The following is an 18,637-nucleotide window of genomic DNA, read 5'->3' on the forward strand; positions in this document are numbered from 1 at the left end:
AGATTGGCTTCACAAGCTTTTGTTATTCTACAAAATAGCACTCATATTTCAATAACTTTTCTTCCCTCCGGTGCTGGTATTGTCATCAAAACAAGCAAGAGCCTTACAAAATCCATGGATCGCAGGCCAAGATCCTGTTTGGAGAATCTGGTCCTGGTCAGAACAACCTCAAAGTCTGCATTATCAGAAAAGAAAAGAAAAAAATTAAATGCAGAGCCAAATGCAACTTTCTCAAATGTTTCGTAGTCTAAGACACTGAGCCTTTTGGGCTTGCTGATCCAAAGGTTGGCAGTTCGAATCCCCGTGATCAAGTGAGCTCCTGTTGCTCTGTCCCAGCTCCTGCCAACCTTGCAGTTTGAAAGCATGCCAGTGCAAGTAGATAAATAGGTACCGCTCTGGTGGGAAGGTAAACGGCGTTTCCGTGTGCTCTGGTTTCCATCACAGTGTTCTGTTGCGCCCAAAGTAGTTTAGTCATGCTGGCCACATGACCCGGAAAGCTGTCTGTGGACAAATGCTGGCTCCCTTGGCTTGAAAGCGAGATGAGCGCCGCAACCCCATGGTCACCTTTGACTGGACTCAACCGTCCTGGGGTGCTTTACCTTTTTACTACTGCTACTACTGTTATTACTTACACGCCACCCATCTGACTGGGTTGCTTGTGGGATGTTCTCCCTGAAGAGGCCCGCCTGGCACCTTTCACCACATTATTTTTATGTGTGTATGTAGGCGCTGAGTGGAAAATGTTCCCCTTCAGCCTTTGTCTCTGGCCTTTCAAACCACTTTTGTGGGAGTTATGGGGGGCTATACCTTTTCGCATTCGAGCGAAGGGCATCGTGTGAATGTAAAAAAAAAAAAAAATCCGTTCTATTCACCCAGAATGTTTCGCGACAGCCCCATGCTCTTGACTCGCTGTCACTATTCCTGATATTATCATTCCCTTCCTCTCCTCCATTATACCTAATTTGATGTTTGTTTGTTTGTTTGATGTTTAATCGTGTTTTAAATATTCTGTTCTGTTAGGAGCCACCCAGAGTGGCTGGGGGAACCCAGCCAGATGGGCGGGGTATAATAATAAATAATAATAATAATAATAATAATATTAATAATATTGTTCGTTTGTAACGGAAAATCATTCAAACGCAAAATAATATGTTTTTTTAAAGGAAACGAACACTTCTAACGGCCACGAAGCCACACGCTTTTTGGGTCGTGGGGTTGCTTTGTTGTTTGGGGTCGAGCGCGTTCACACGACGCAGCCGCCGTTTTTATATCGCGCGCTTCTCCTCCTCACAGGTTTTCCCGCTCTTTTTCCCTCCCAGCGCCGGGAGCGCGCACGTGGGGCGGCGGGCGCGCTCCCGCGGCCCGGCCCCGCCGTCCCTTACCCGGCCGTCTCCTCCTCAGCTTCGAGGGGAGGCGACCCGCCTCAGCCGCTGCGCCGCCGCCGCCCGCGACGGATAGAGGAGGACGGAGGGGGCAGCGATGGTAGGTGGCCCGGGACCGGGCTCGGCTTCTCCTTCCGTCGCCCTGCAGGCCCTCCCTCGGGAAGGCCCCGGTGCGGCGGGAAGAGAGGCCCGGCCCTGGCCGCCGAGGAATGGCGGGTCTGGGGCTGGGGGAAGCTGGATTAGCAGCGGGGCAAGCGAGAGGCGCCGGGTCCTACCTCGGGTGGGGGTTGGAATGAGACGGGCCGGGCCTTCCGCAGTTCGGGTGCGATGGGGATATCCCTCCCTCTCCCTTGGCACATATTATTATTCTCTTCCACCCCCTCCTTGCTGTACTGCTTCTTTTTTAAAGGTTTTGGCCTAGTTTTTCCTCCTAAATCCGATCGACCTCAGGCCGCAGGTGGGGATCCCGAGTGATGAGATAACTCTCTGCTTCCCCCACCCTCCTCCCTTTCTGCAATCCTGGGGATGCCTGCTCAGAAGCAAGTCCCATTCAGTTCGGTGGGACTTCCTCCCTCCGGGGGGGAAAAGATTGCAGCCATACACGCACAATTTCTTGCAAGTAGGAAGCCAAGGGCCGTTGCATTCAGTGGGACTTCCTGGGCAAGTATGCGTAGGATTTGCAGACACAAACATGCAATTTCTTGCAAGTAGAAAGCTGGGGTTGTCTGCTCAGAAGCAAGTTCCGTTTAGTTCAATTGGACTTCCTTCCCCAGGCATATAGGATTGCAGTCATGCACTCACAATTTCCTGCAAGTAGGAAGCCAAGTCCCATTGCTTTCAGTGGGACTTTGTGAGCAAGTATACATAGGATTTGCAGACACATGCACACACAATTTCTTACAAGCAGAAAGCTCTATCCGGGAGAAAGCTAGATTACAACTATCCCATTCCTATCTGCTGATTGAAAATGAATGTTTTAGCTTGGTACACAAACTTTTGTTCTCTTGCCTGGAGGAAGGTTTTTGCCAGTTAAGACTTGGACCAATGAGAGATCGGTCACTGTGTGTGCAGCTAGTCCGAAAAAGGCAAAGGCTGCAGCTTTCTCCTTGACATGCTACTTAATAATAATAATGCTTAACATTAAGGGATTTATATGCATATGTTGCTAAATGTACTATAACTTCAGAAGCGATGATTTACCACTGGTAGGAACTTGCCTTGTAAGACATTTAACCACTGGCCCATCTAACTTTTGTATATGCTGACTGGCAGCAGCTCCGCAGGGGAGGTACTGGGGGTTGGCGCTGCAGAAACCCCTGCAGCACTCACTAGCTGCCATTGAGAAGTAGCAGCCTTCTGGGAGTGCAAAGCAGGTGGGCATGTGGCAGGTCAAAGCAGGAGCCATCTCTGCTTGTCTGCCTCCTTCTTCCGCATCGTCTGCCTCTGGAGTGCTGGGGATTGGGCCCAGGACAGCCCCTTGCCTTAGAGGCAGGGGAGCAGAGGTACCTGCTGCTCACAGGGAGCAATGGTAGCAGGGAGCTTGCCATGTCCCCTTGCGCCATGTGGTGTATTGGGCTTTGTTTTCCACAGACATCTGGTTGGCCACTGTGAAAACAGGATGCTAGACTAGATGGGCCATTGGCTTCGTCCAGCAGGGCTCTGTTTATGTTCTTCGGGTCACTTCTGCCTCTCAGTTGCTTTCTGTTGCTCCTGAAGCATTTACACCCCCGTTGTTCTGCCTGGACACTGAGGTCCAGCGCTGAGGGCCTTCTGGCAATTCCCTCACCGTCAGAAGTGAGGTTACAGGGAACCAGGCAGAGGGCCTTCTCGGTAGTGGTGCCCGCCCTGTGGAACATCCAATCAGATGTCAAGGAAATAAACAACTATCTGACTTTTAGAAGACATCTGAAGGCAGCCCTGTTTAGGGAAGTTTTTAATGGTTGAAATTTTATTCTGTTTTTAGTGTTCTGTTGGGAGCTGCCCAGATGGGCGGGGTATAAATAATAAAATTATTGTTATTATTCTGTTTCTGACTGGCACAACACAACTAACCACATTGCTGTGATGGCAGCAGCTACAGTCATGTTGTTGTTTAGTCGTTTAGTCGTGTTCGACTCTTCGTGACCCCATGGACCAGAGCACGCCAGGCACTCCTGTCTTCCACTGCCTCCCGCATTTGGGTCAAACTCATGCTGGTAGCTACGAGAACGCTATCCAACCATCTTGTCCTCTGTCGTCCCCTTCTCCTTGTGCCCTCCATCTTTCCCAGCATCAGGGTCTTTTCCAGGGAGTCTTCTCTTCTCATGAGGTGGCCAAAGTATTGGAGCCTCAGCTTCACGATCTGTCCTTCCAGTGAGCACTCAGGGCTGATTCCCTTAAGAATGGATAGGTTTGATCTTCTTGCAGTCCATGTGACTCTCCAGAGTCTCCTCCAGCACCATATTTCAAAAGCATCAATTCTTCGGCGATCAGCCTTCTTTATGGTCCAGCTCTCACTTCCATACATCACTACTGGGAAAACCATAGCTTTTACTATACGGACCTTTGTTGGCAAGGTGATGTCTCTGCTTTTAAAGATGCTGTCTAGGTTTGTCATTGCTTTTCTCCCAAGAAGCAGGCGTCTTTTAATTTTGTGGCTGCTGTCACCATCTGCAGTGATCATGGAGCCCAAGAAAGTAAAATCTCTCACTGCCTCCATTTCTTCCCCTTCTATTTGCCAGGAGGTGATGGGAGCAGTGGCCATGATCTTTGTTTTTTTGATGTTGAGCTTCAGACCATATTTTGCGCAGCTACAGTCATACCTCGGGTTAAAGTAGCTTTGGGTTGAGAGTTTTCGGGTTGTGCTCTGCGGCGACCCAGAAGTAATGGAACTCGTTTCTTCGGGTTTCGCCGCACGCGCAGACGCTCAAAATGACATGCGCAGACACGGCGAATCGCAACCTGCGCACGCACAGACGCGGGTTGCGTTCGCTTCAGGATGTGAACGGGGCTCCGGAACGGAACCTGTCGCGTCCAGAGGTACCACTGTATTGCCTCTGCTGCTTTGTCAGCTGCCTCCATACACTGGCTGTCTTCTCCTGGTTGATGTGGCAGATAATCCCAAGGACTTTATCACCCAGAGATAGAAAGTGAACAAGGACAGCGGCTTCTTCTTCCAGGTTTCTTCACTGCTGCGTTGCCCACTAAGGCATGTAAGCAGCATAGGGAGTTCAAAGAGAAGGCGCAACTGCAGTTTCTGCCCATTTGCTCTTTGCTTCTGGGTGGAGAAGACCTAAGTCCATGATGCACAGACCTAACTGCTGTACCTCCTAAAGAGAGAGAGAGCAGAGGTGACAGCTTCTGCTTCCTGCAACTGCCTCTGTTGTTCATTCAGGTGAGCAAGCAGTGAGTGGTGGCAGCTGTTGCCTTTAAATGCTTTGCGTCTCCCTCTGGGCAGTGTGGCAGGGATGTTTTCCCACTGGGGAAAGGTGGAGGGGGCCGTGAGCATTTTTGCAGAGAACCCACTTCCCCAGCTTGGAATAGGCCGTGTCCCACTACTGAGAAGCAGTATATCCTTTTATGGTGGAGGATATGAAATTCATCCATGTTCTTAAACCAAATTGGCATTATTCAAGTTGTTGAAATGACAGTCAATAATATATATATATGAATGGTATGTTTGAGCTGTTGTTCAAGTGAAAAAACCAGTGAGAACAACTTCTGAAAAAAGTTCTCAGTGTTTTCAATGCTGCCTCAAAATCTTTGGATGGTTGGTACATTGCTAGTCACTAGGGCAGTAAACATGAAATGAATGTGGTGCAGTTTTCCAATTTAAGTAACTTGCAGTGCAATCCTACCTCTGTCTACTTGGAAGCAAGTACAATTGCATTTAGTGAGGCTTAATCCAAAGTAAGTGGGTATTGGATTGCATCTTTATTATAAGTGCCTTTCTTTTCCCCAGAGGGGGTTACAGCATAACCTTGCATATTGGTAGGTTTCTTTTGTTGGGGTATCCTACGGCCCTTGTGTGCGTGCATGCATTTATATCTCAGGGAAGTGTTTGAAAGAGCAGGAAGTCATCAGATAGTCAGCCACATTAGAGAACCCTCCCTCCTCCAGTCTTGAGCCTGGTGTTAGAAATCTGAAATCTAGGTATCTGGTTGGCCCTTGGGTACCCCTGTCTATAGGAAGCAGCTTGGCTTGGCAAATCCAAGACACCTTGAGAAACTTCCAGCATCTTTTATTCCTCCACCAGCATGTTTTCCCATCAGTTGTAAGAGACACATGGATTGAATTCATGCACTGGCATGTTTATGGTTCTTAAAGTAGGATTCTAAAGATTTATGCTACATTATTATTATTTATGTTGATAATAAAGAATAATGCCGAAGTAGTGTGTACGTAGCAGCCAAAAGAACTTAACAAGGCCTTGACTAAATACATATTTATTGTTCTGCCAGTCATGTCACCACTTCCTTGTAGGTCCCACCAGTGATTAAACTGCGCACACTGCTCTCTGCTTGTCATATAGATTGTATTAATAAATAGTTTGTTTCTTACTCCCAGAGAGCTGTCTCTTACTGGTGTGGGGGGGACGACTATTCATTTGGAAACAGAGGGTGTTAAGAAAACCAAACACATTGTTCCTTGCTAAGCCATGAATATGGAGTACACACTTTTAAAATGGAAAGAGGTAGGCAAAGAATTGCAGTAAAAATATTGGCTCATAAATGAATTAATAGGCAGATTATGACTAAAATATTAAAAAATTCAATAATAGATCTATATTTTACAAATCTAGTTTTTCAAATGAAAATTCTGCTTGATATTCATCGTGCCTTGAGAGCATTCAGTCAGAACAAAACATCCACAAATGGGGAAGATTTATGCAAATTGGAATCTTGCTAATTTCCTGAAATTATGAAGTTAATATGAAGCAAAGGCTTTCACCTGCATGTTAAAGGAGTCCAACTGTCACATTTGCATTGCTCGTGGCATTTTAAAGCTAGGTCCGTGGTGCCTGGTAAAATTGAAAAGCAACTTATAATGAACTAGGGCAGTATTTAATCTCTTTGCATCCAAAAAATAAATAAATTTAGTGGATGTTCACATATTCAAACTTAGGAACATAAGAAAAGCCCTGCTGGATCAAACCAAAGGTCCATCTAGGCCAGAATCCTGTCCCCACAGTGGTGAACAAGATGTCCCTGGGAAGCCCATAAGCAGGACATAAGTGCAAGAGCACTCTCCCTACTTGCAGTTCCCAGCAAGTGGTATTCACAGGTTTGGGACACGGTCGGCGCTGTGGTCTAAACCACTGAATCACTTGGGCTTGCTGATCAAAAGGTCGGCGGTTTGAATCCCCATGACGAGGTGAGCTCATATTGCTCTGTCCCAGCTCCTGCAACCTAGCAGTTTGGAAGCACACCGGTGCAAGTAGATAAATAGGTACTGCTGTGGCGGGAAGGTAAACAGCGTTTCTGTGCGCTCTGGTTCCCGTCAGGTGTTCCATTGCACCAGAAGCGGTTTAGTTATGATGGCTACATGTCCCGGAAGGCTGTCTGTGGACAAACACCGGCTCCCTTGGCCTGAAGCGAGATGAGCGCTGCAACCCCATAGTTGCCTTTGAGTGGATGTAACCATCCTGAGGTCCTATCCCTTTTTACTTTACCTTATTCAGAGGCATAGTACCTCAGATACCGTACACAGCCATCATGATTAGTAGTTGTCTGTCCTCAAACTTCCAGCAGCTTTGTTCGCTAGCTCCTGGCTTTAGTGTTTATGAGAGGAGGAGAAAATTGATAGTAATTTTATTTTATGTGACAAAGTGGATGGGACACCCTGCATAATTTTATACACCCCTATCATGCACCCCAGCAGTACACATTTCCCCCCAAAACTTAGTAAGACCCAAATGTTTTAAACTTTTTTTGTTGAGAAGTTGCTGCACCCCTTTGATCATTTTGATCGCCTGTTTCTGAACCTTTCCCAGGCTTATCACAGAAATCAAAGGGTACAGCTATAGACCTAAAACAGCATTGCAAGTTATGTTCCTTGCATCTGGCAAACACTGTTCTGTGTTGCTAACAGTTTACATTGTTTTCTTCTTCCAGTTGTTCCCTGCTTCCAGATTCTATGTAATCAATTTAGTTCTGAACTCTTGGGCTGTTTTTGTAATTACCAGGGTGTGGTTTATTTTCTGTCATCGACATAACCCCACTCCTTGCTTGTATAAGAGTTCAAAGTATAAACTAGGGTTATAAACTGGTCGGTTAAATTCATTTAAATATTTATATGATACCAAGCCTTAATTACTTCTGGGGAGCAACAGTGGGAGAGTGCTGTTCCAAAGTGTAGGTGCTGCCACAGTAAAATACCTTACAGCTGCAGAATGTGTATTATGTGGGGCCTGTAACAGTGCCAGCTCCGCAGCAAGTTATTAGTCATTGCTCAAAGAAATACCGTGTTTAAATGTTTCTTCACCCGACAGAAGAATTTAGATATTTAGGGTTTTTTCAGGGTTTCACTTGAGAATGTGAATGTTCGCATATGCAAGCCCTGCCCTCAGTGTTCCAAGATGTGTGGACTCCTGTTTAGACCTTTGTGTGATTAGAAGGGGAATTTAAAGTGCATTTTGCTATAAACCCACTTAGGAAACTCCCCTTGATTTGGAGCCCTTTCTTACCATGGTTCCTGGTAGCAGGGAGGTATCAGCAGAGTGCAGTTCAAAACTTCCTTCAAACCTTTGTGGTATTTGCACCAAGATCTGAACCAGCATGCCTGGTGACACTAGGGATGAGGCTTGTATGTGACTCCTGCTTGCACCCATGGTTTCAGTGTTTGCGAGGATGCTTGAACACACCTGAGTGAAACGTTAAAATGTCTCAAAACCGTCTCAGTATCGTAGGAAGATCCATACTTGAAAGTAGTGGCATGAACTTTGGTTTGCAACTGCCTGTTAGAAAGGAATCTTAGTTTTAGTAGGTTGCGGCTTTACTGCAAAAGACAGATTATGTGCGAGATTTGGTCGTCCCCCCCCCCCCCCCCAAATCCAAGGGCTGTTAGTTTAAGTGAACTGTGGATCAGGCAGACCTGAAAATGATAAAGGGAAGAGTTTTCTGAAAAAAGAATAACCAGCTACCCTGCTTATTCACACAGGAAGCATTTTAAATCTGTATCTATCTAGGCCTGGTTGTATTTCCCAGACATTCAAGAAGACAAGTGATAGCATAGCAGTCCTTTGAAAAATATAAAGTGAGTAGCCCTTTGCTTCTTATAAGCTTACTAACAGCAATGGCTTCCACAAGAAACAGTTGTAGATCACGAGAAGACGAGCTTTTTATCCAAATGGATAGGGACATTCTGATGAATCACATCTGAAGTTGCTCCTTAAAATTAATAAGTTCCTTTATTTATTTAAAGCAATATCTACCAAACTTTTCTGCCAAAAAACTCCCATAGCAGCTTACCGTATTTTTTGCTCTATAACACGCACCTGACCATAACACGCACGTAGTTTTTAGAGGAAGAAAACAAGAAAAAAATATTCTAAACAAAACAGTGGATGTATGATTTTTGTGGTTCATGCTGTGGCCACAGACGTGATCTGACGGTGAGTTTGGGGTAGCCCAATGCAAAAATCCTGAGGATCCATGTGGATCCATGCTTTGTAACCACGTTTTTGCGCCATTGCAGCCCCATGAAACAGTGGGTGCGTGTGTGTTTTTTGGTGCAGGCTGTAGCCATGGATATGCTATGTGATCTGATGGTGAACTTGGGGTGACCCAGTGCAAAAATCCTGAGGATCCATCTGGATCCGTGCTTTGTAACCACACTTTAAGTGGGGAGGGAAGGAAAAGCATTCAAGGGACAAGGAGCACGTGTGGGATGTGTGGAGAAGGATGCTGCTAATAATGCAGAAGAGGGGTTTAAGGGAAGAAGGAACACGCGTGGGGTGTGTGGAGAAGGATGCTGCTAATGATGCAGAAGAGGGGTTTAAGGGGAGAAGGAACACGCGTGGGGTGTGTGGAGAAGGATGCGGCTAATAATGCAGGCGAGGGGTCTAAGGGGAGAAGGAACACGAATGGGGTGTGTAGAGAACGATGCTGCTAATAATGCAGGAGAGGGGTTTAAGGGGAGAAGGAACACGCATGGGGTGTGTAGAGAAGGATGCTGCTAATGATGCAGGAGAGGGGTTTAAGGGGAGAAGGAACACGCGTGGGGTGGGTGGAGAAGGATGCTGCTAATGATGCAGGAGAGGGGTTTAAGGGGAGAAGGAACACGCGTGGGGTGGGTGGAGAAGGATGCTGCTAATGATGCAGGAGAGGGGTTTAAGGGGAGAAAGAGCTCGAGTGGGGTGTGTGGAAAAGGAGCTTTTCGGCGAGCTGAGGGGGGAGGGAAAGAGCACTGTTGCTTTAAAGGAGCCAACCGGACAGCAGCCACTTACAGCAGTGTAAGCAGCTCCTTTTCTCTCCCGCTTTGCTCCTTCTCTCCCTCTTTGCTGCTTTACGCAGCTAATGGCGAATCCCCTGCAACCCAAGTCCTGCTCAGCAGATCAGCTGAGACGCTGGGAGAATCGTAATTTCCCCCTCTCCCTCATCCCGTGCCCTTCTGTCCCCAGCAGCCTTTTTAAAAAGTTTTTTACTGGTTTTCACTGCGCTCGTGGCTCAGAGCCCTCCTGTGCCCTGCCGTCCCTCTGCAGCCTCATTGCTCCGTTTAGAGAGCACACGGACCTTTGCTAGCTGAGGCTGCAGCAGCTGTTGCTGGCTACGGGGCGCTTTTTCCAGCTCGCTATGGCTCCCGTCTGTCCCTCCTCGCGTGTAAGCGGCTGCTGCCCGCTTTGCTGCCATGGCTCTCCTTCCCTCTCTCCTCCTTGGCTCCCCCCCTCCTCCTGGCTGTAAAGCAAGCAAAGCTAGAGCCGTGCAAAGCCCTGCAAGTGGCTCCCGCTTTGCTTGACTGACGGCAGCCATGGCTCCGGTCAAGTGCATTCACTCTGTAACACGCACAGGCATTTTCCCTTACTTTCTAGGAGCAAAAAAGTGCGTGTTTTGGAGCGAAAATTACGGTATATAAAATCACGAAAAACAAGAAATTCCCCACCTGTACACTTACAGTCTAAAAGACATAGCACAAAACGAAAAGGGGATAAGGAGGGAAGAGGAAACTAAGCAAACTCAGGCACCAATTCTTAAATTACAGAGTTCTTATAATGACTCAGTGGTACGAAAATAGCAAGAGGTGAAGCCAAATAGAACCAGTGGGGGTACCCTGCTTTCCAACATTTTGACATGGTGGGTGGCTGCTGCTAGGTTCTGTTGTTGTCAGCCCCACCAATTAATCAAAGAGCAAGTTATACCCTGCAATTAAAGATTTAATGGAGTCAGTCATTAATACCACAAGATTATGTCTATTAAATCAATATAGGGCAGATGAGGAGCATTTGTGCCAAATCAACATTAATCTGCAACTTAAGCATAGTGTAGGCAAAACTTGTAGCATAGTCTTAAGTGTATCTACCGTCATGTTCTAATGTTGGAAATGAATACATTCGCTAAGTGTGTTAACTAGTGTAAGGTTGTATGATTTGGAAAATTACAATTCCATTGTTGTTTGGCTAAATGAAACAGATGGCTATTTCTTTTTTAAAGTACTTAATGAAAATAACCATTATAGAGTTATATAGGGCTAAACCTGCACTTCTCTGTATTTGTTTCCGAGATTAATCATGGTGTTTCCCCCTTAATTGTATTGTCAAGAAGCAAATTATGCATAGCTAGCACTCTAAACGTTTCTTGGTAATTTTGTCAAATGCACAGTGGGAAAATAAGTATTGCCATACTGGTAAAATCATACAGCGTAGCAGGGAAACTTAAAATATTATTCCATTCCATTTAAAGCTGTCTAGTGGAACAAAATGACTGTACACTAATTAGTCCTATATGCAATTTCAGTCCTGAAGGGTTCCATCTTTGTGACACTTTAGTTTTCCAACTGTGACGTGGATATTCCTATAGGAGGTCACTGTTGCTAGGGAAGGCCTGAACATACAGGAAAGGAAGGAAGCAGAATGAGGATCAAATTAAAAAAAGAACAGTGATGCCTAAGAGGAAGTCAGTCTGAACAGAGGGAACCAAATGCTACCGCACACAAATGGCTTATTTAGAGTTATTTTGTGGTTGGGGGCAGAATTCACTAGACAGTTAAACTGAGAAAGACTTTCTACCTAAGGAATCCCAGAAAGCTCCTGGCAATCATGTACTGGCCTTATAGCAGTGTGGGCTTTCCTGTAAAAAAAAGAAGCAGAAAAAGAAGTGATTTCCCCCCTTTGCCCTTATCAGTGGAGATCTCCTTTATCATGTTTGCCTTAAGAGTTAGTAAACAAATTACATATGCTGTATGAATAACTGGGACAAAAACACAGTAGTCCAGATTAGTTGAACTGAAATACTTGAAAAGGGAAAAAAATAAAGTGCACTTTTCTTTCAAAAGTGACCTCATTGTGGGAGTTTATTATAGATCCCCAAGCCAAACGGAGGACATAGATGATGCCTTCCTGGAACAGATGGCCAAGCATGCAAAAGGAAGGGAGATAGTAGTAACGGGGGACTTCAATTACCCGGATATTTGTTGGATGTCAAACTCAGCCAAGAGCATAAGGTCAAACAGATTCCTCACTGGCCTTGCAGACAACTTCATTGTCCAGAAAGTGGGAGAAGCAACAAGAGGAACAGCCATTTTAGATCTGGTCCTAAGCAATGTTGATGACCTGGTTAGTGGGGTAGAAGTGGAAGGATCATTAGGCGTGAGTGATCATGCTCTTCTGAAGTTTACTATACAGCGGAAAGGAGCAGCCAAGCATACTAGGATTCAATTTCTTGACTTTAAGAAAGCCGACTTCATAAAACTTAGGGAAGTGCTGGGTGAGATCCCATGGACAGTAATACTAAAAGGAAAGGGAGTTCATGATGGCTGGGAGTTTGTTAAGAGGGAGATAGTAAAAGCACAACTTCAGGCAATACCAATGAGACGGAAACATGGAAGGTGCCTAAAGAAGCCACGGTGGCTATCTAAAGAACTTTTAACTGAGTTAAGATTAAAAAAGGATGTGTACAAAAAATGGAAAAGGGGGGAAACCACCAAAGAGGAATTCAAACAAATAGCCAGCACGTGTAGACACAAAGTCAGAAAAGCTAAAGCACAGAATGAACTCAGGCTTGCTAGAGAGGTTAAAAGCAACAAAAAAGGCTTTTATGGGTATGTTCGTAGCAAAAGGAAGAACAAAGAAACAGTGGGGTCACTCAGAGGAGAAGATGGTGAAATGCAAACAGGGGACACAGAAAGGGCTGAACTCCTCAATGCCTTCCTTGCCTCAGTCTTCTCCGATAAAGAAAACAATGCCCGACCTAAAGAATTTGGAGCAAATGATTCAGCAGAGGAAACACAGCCCAGAATAACTAAGGAGATAGTACAAGAATACTTGGCTAGTTTAGATGTATTCCAAGTCTCCAGGGCCAGATGAACTGCATCCAAGAGTATTAAAAGAACTGGCAGATGTGATCTCAGAACCACTGGCAGTCATCTTTGAGAATTCCTGGAGAACAGGCGAAGTCCCGGCAGACTGGAGGAGGGCAAATGTTGTCCCTATTTTCAAAAAGGGGAAAAGAGAGGACCCAAATAATTACCGCCCAGTCAGTCTGACATCAATACCAGGGAAGATTCTGGAGCAGATCATTAAGCAAACAGTCTGTGAGCACCTAGAAAGGAATGCTGTGATCACCAATACTCAGCATGGATTTCTGAAAAATAAGTCATGTCAGACGAACCTGATCTCATTTTTTGACAGAATTACAAGCCTGGTAGATGAAGGGAACGCAGTGGATGTAGCCTACCTTGATTTCAGCAAGGCATTTGACAAGGTGCCCCATGATATTCTTGTAAAGAAGCTGGTAAAATGCGGTCTTGACTATGCTACCACTCAGTGGATTTGTAACTGGCTGACTGACCGAACCCAAAGGGTGCTCATCAATGGTTCCTCTTCATCCTGGAGAAGAGTGACTAGTGGGGTGCCACAGGGTTCTGTCTTGGGCCCGGTCTTATTCCACATCTTTATCAACGACTTGGATGATGGACTCAGGGGCATCCTGATCAGATTTGCAGATGACACCAAACTGGGAGGGGTGGCTAACACCCCAGAGGACAGGATCACACTTCAAAACGACCTTGACAGATTAGAGAACTGGGCCAAAACAAACGATGAATTTTAACAGGGAGAAATGTAAAGTATTGCACTTGGGCAAAAAAAAATGAGAGGCACAAATACAAGATGGGTGACACCTGGCTTGAGAGCAGTACATGTGAAAAGGATCTAGGAGTCTTGGTTGACCACAAACTTGACATGAGCCAACAGTGTGACGCGGCAGCTAAAAAAGCCAATGCAATTCTGGGCTGCATCAATAGGAGTATAGCATCTAGATCAAGGGAAGTAATAGTGCCACTGTATTCTGCTCTGGTCAGACCTCACCTGGAGTACTGTGTCCAGTTCTGGGCACCACAGTTCAAGAAGGACACTGACAAACTGGAACGTGTCCAGAGGAGGGCAACCAAAATGGTCAGAGGCCTGGAAACGATGCCTTATGAGGAACGGCTAAGGGAGCTGGGCATGTTTAGCCTGGAGAAGAGGAGGTTAAGGGGTGATATGATAGCCATGTTCAAATATATAAAAGGATGTCACATAGAGGAGGGAGAAAGGTTGTTTTCTGCTGCTCCAGAGAAGCGGACACGGAGCAATGGTTCCAAACTACAAGAAAGAAGATTCCACCTAAACATTAGGAAGAACTTCCTGACAGTAAGAGCTGTTCGACAGTGGAATTTGCTGCCAAGGAGTGTGGTGGAGTCTCCTCCTTTGGAGGTCTTTAAGCAGAGGCTTGACAACCATATGTCAGGAGTGCTCTGATGGTGTTTCCTGCTTGGCAGGGGGTTGGACTCGATGGCCCTTGTGGTCTCTTCCAACTCTATGATTCTATGATTCTATGAAAACATATATTCAAGCATATTCAAAGCTTTATTAGAAAATTATTGTATTGGAATACTTGTAAATATTTTAAGACATGACAACCCTTACTATATCTATATCTGTATATCTATATTTATATCTATAGATAGATATAACAGTTTAATAACACATAATTACACATTTCTGGATTGAACAAAACCATCCACTGATGCAGCACCCTTGCTTTTGCTAAGAAAATCTAGCCAAGACTGCCTACCCATATAAGGCTAAGAAAAATATTTTATGGGCTAGATATTTTGTTTATATTGTGATCCTCAGATGAAGGGTGATATAGAAATAAAATAAATAATAAATATGGAACATGGTCTGTGTGAGTGGAACTGTAGCTAAAAGGTATTTGGCTATGCTTTTAGTTGTCATTTTTATCAGAGATCCATTCTCTGCAAGCCTTTGACTCTCCAAACCATGTATTTTGCCCTCCAAGGTATAGTACCAGATCCTTTTTGAATCCATCTTAAATTAACTCTCTCTTTGGCTTGAAGTTAATTGAAGTCTCTCCTCTCCCCAAACCAAACCAAACCAAACACATGTAGGGTCTTAAACGGGGCATCCCCAAAACCAGTGAATTCTTTCTAGTGTTAAGTTTCCTTCCTCTCTCCCATAATCAGATTTAGTATTTGATGCAGTAATTCTTGTAGGAGCTCAGGGATGTTGCCAGATATTTAGAACTTTGAACTTAGGCCCAACCTACTAAAAATGCATACACCCCTGTAATACAAAGCAGTCTTCCTAAAATTGCAAGGATGGGGGGCATTCAGCATGTGCTGCACCAGCAGGACGTAAGATTTGCATTATGGTAGTATGACACAGCACTATTCGCGTTGTACATAAGGCACTGCTGAGTAATGGTAATGTTTTCAGGGCAACTCTGGCAATGGAGTGGGACTGCTTATCCATCTCTAATTTGTGTGGTATTTTGGCCTCCATGGTGCACCCGCAGAGGGCTCCAGCCTTTTGGAGACCAAGGGCACATTTGCAAACCAGAAAATCGGATGTGGCCACCACACTGACACAGCTAGCGCAGTTACACATGCACTGCTATCACACACTCTCCCCTCTGTCAGCAATTTGGCTTGAAAAGTGTTAGCTCTCCATTCCCAGGTGTAACACACACACACACCCTACACACCTGAAATTGCTCCCTGCGTTGCAGGAAGGTGTCAAAGAAGCCTGCTATTGGCTACAGTAAAAATGTTTATTTCAAGCTTAACTCTATGGGAGGTGGAACAGAGAAAGGAATGGGATCTTTCAAGTGCAGGCATCATGTTCGTAATGCATGCGCTTGGCAGCTCAAGACTGTAGGCTAAATATTTCCAGGCAACTTTTTATCACGTAATTACAGCTAGTGGGTAGGATGGCAGATAGGCTACGGTGCAACTTCTACAGCTTCTTCTGTGTCTGGAATTTATACCCCACTCTAGTTGTACACCTCTGTAGGATGATTGCATGCTATCACATTCAGATGATTCTATTAGCAGGCACCTTTTTGCATCATTGACCTGTTTTCAGAAGTGCTCACGTTTAACCAGAAACAAACTGGCAACTCTTGAGATGCAGGCTTCTAGAAAGAGTGGTTAGTTTTGAAACCTGTTTGACGTCTTGTTTCTGGAACCCCAAAGTGATGGCTTTTTAACTTATAATTTTTTGTGTGATGCTGATGGTGTATTATGAACAACATGTTTTGAAAGTGAGATGCCAGCTTGGTACTGTACCACTGAGTGAACCCTTATTTCAAAAATTTGCCAACACAGCCTTGTGCCGAGAGAGGAATGCTCTAGCCCAGGAGGAGCAGAAGGTAGATTTGGGGTCTTCTGGTAGATTTCTAGAAGGTCTGCAGTGGATGAGAGTGGGTTTTTGACTTTTAGTGGTCAACAATAGCAAATAATTAATGTCTTAGAAATAATTCGCTAGGGTTGCTGAAATTAAGAATGCTTTTGTGGAAGAATCTGTATAAGTGTTTTTTGTGCAAAAGAACTGTAAGCTCAGTTTTTATAATGGGGGGGGGGGGAACCTTCAGCAAATATGCTCAGAGGCACGCTCTTCCTTAATTCTCAGTGTTTGCCGGCCCCTCCAAATCATTTTTCTTTCTTTCTCCTAGCTCTGGCAGGTGCACCCTGGTGCTTTGGTTTAAAAAGAAAAAAAGAGCAAAAAACATTTAGCAAATAAAAGTAGATCCTGCAAGCTTGAAACCTGCCAGCTCTTTGGGTACAGTGCAAAGTGCTTGCAATACCCTTCCCTACTCACCCAACTCACTCTGCTTTGAGGGAGGGGAGCTGTATATGTACTAATACAGGAAGCAGAGTTGGATCCAAGCTCTAAAGGAAGGGGTGAGCTGCACCTTTATGCCAGGGAGGGGACTAACACCAGATCCTATACTTACAACACATCCAATTGGTGGGATGCATTAAGCAACATGCCAACACATAGTAAACCATAATTACTTTAGTTTAGACCCTTTCAAATGCAAGAAGTCTGTCTCTTTAAACAATTTAAATTTGTCTAATTTGATATTGTATATTTCTTGTACACATATGGAAGTTTTGCTGTGACTGTGCAATCACCAGTGGTGTAATTTGGCCTAATTAGCCTTTGCTTAGTGATTTGGGATGTCTATCAAGGACTGTTATGTTCTCAGGAAACGTAGTGAGTTAAAAGCTAATGTGGTGACCTCATCTCTATTCATTAAGCTCCAGAGTATAAACTGCACTGGAGAGCGACTGTTAAACCGTATCAGTCCATTTTTATGCTGCAAGTTAATCTGCTTTAATTTGGATACTAAATTTATCCAATTTAACATTTGCAGTTATAACGGGAAATAATTTACAGGAAAAAATGCAGTATATTGTTCACTTCCCTTTTTGCCTTGCTTGCAAACGTTTCTTGGGATTTTGTTGTTGGTGGTGAGGCACAATCATTTTTATTTTCTTGGATTCTTTAAAATGATGTTCCTGTTTGAAAATTGGTATGGCTTCAAGGGGAAATTATTAGCCAAGGACCAATAGAAAACACACACATTTGTATCATTTACTTTGTGCGAGCGGTTTGCCTTTCTACTTAAACCGATCATTAAATGAGAGTGCAGCCACCAGCTCTTTAAAATTAGAGCTATATGCACACTGTGTCGCTGTGCTGCTGGTCCAATCGCTCTTTGTGACTTCAGCTATTGGCTCAGAACGCTGCTTGTCTGACTCCATCTGCAGGGCTTTAACACCTCCTGCACTCAGATCCATTCAACACACAACTCGCGCCAGCTGACAAGCAAGCAGCAGCAGCAGCATATCTTGCTCTCCTACTTTGTTTTGCCACACAACAAAGCTCTCTCGCAAGCAAATGAAGCTGGGAGTCATGATGGGGAGGAGTTTGACAGATCAAGTACTGGATCAAACTTAAAAAGCTAATATCTTAATTCAGCATCCTGGAAAAAAGGTCACCTTGCCTTGCTGGAAAAAGAAGCACACAATCTCAGCCTTGCAGCTCTGTGTTCGGTACCTTCTGTTTGCCTCTGTTCTACGTAGTTAGGCTATCTGATTACACAGACAAGGATACTCATGGTAGATGACAAGGGAAAGAACATGAAATGTCTCACCTTCTTCTTGATGCTTCCAGAGACAGTTAAGAACAGGTCCAAGAAAAGCTCCAAGAAGGCAAGCAGTAGCAGTGGTGGCAGCAGCAGCAAGTTACCTCCAGTTTGCTATGAAATCATTACCTTGAAGACTAAAAAGAAGAAGAAGATGGCTGCTGATATTTTCCCCCGAAAGAAGCCGGCGAACAGTAACACCACTGCTGTCCAGCAATACCACCAGCAAAACATCAATAACAACAACATCATCCCAGCTCCAAACTGGCAAGGACTGTACCCCACCATCCGAGAAAGGTAAGCAAGTTGGGAAATGGTTTCTTAATTGTGCTTTTCAGTTCAGTGGCAATCTGTAGTGAGATGTGTGCCCTTTTTTCAAACAGCATGCCTTCCCGTTAGGCAGTGCTCAAAGAAGGGGAAATGCTTTTACTTTCCCCTTGTGCAGTTGTTATTTTTTCTCCTGATAATGAAGAATATTTTTGCATGCAAGCTGCCTTGATTTAACCTCTTAGGCATTCTTCTCTCATGAAGGCACATTCACGCCATATTAATCTTCGTATTTGATCACACAGTTTAGCATTTTTACTTTTACAAAAGTTCTTGCTAAGTTTTTCTTGCAGTGTCATA

The 18,637-nt window shown here is 44.8% G+C and overlaps 1 protein-coding gene across 2 annotated transcripts in view; it reads left to right on the forward strand.

Annotated features, from left to right (window-relative positions):
* The first annotated feature begins 1,333 nt into the window (after nucleotides 1-1,333).
* Nucleotides 1,334-18,637, forward strand: part of BTBD3 (BTB domain containing 3) — a 30,155-nt gene continuing 12,851 nt past the window's right edge. The window contains exons 1-2 of one of the 2 annotated variants that reach the window (XM_083607307.1): nucleotides 1,334-1,482; nucleotides 17,634-18,307. In XM_083607307.1, the coding sequence (XP_083463433.1) occupies nucleotides 17,982-18,307 (326 nt within the window). In that variant the 5' untranslated portion in view covers nucleotides 1,334-1,482; nucleotides 17,634-17,981. The remainder of the gene's footprint in view (nucleotides 1,483-17,633; nucleotides 18,308-18,637) is intronic. The other variant, XM_083607308.1, reaches the window with a different exon arrangement.

The sequence above is a fragment of the Podarcis filfolensis genome (genome assembly GCF_964270895.1).
Source record: "Podarcis filfolensis genome assembly, chromosome: 3".
NCBI classification, from domain to species: domain Eukaryota; kingdom Metazoa; phylum Chordata; class Lepidosauria; order Squamata; family Lacertidae; genus Podarcis; species Podarcis filfolensis.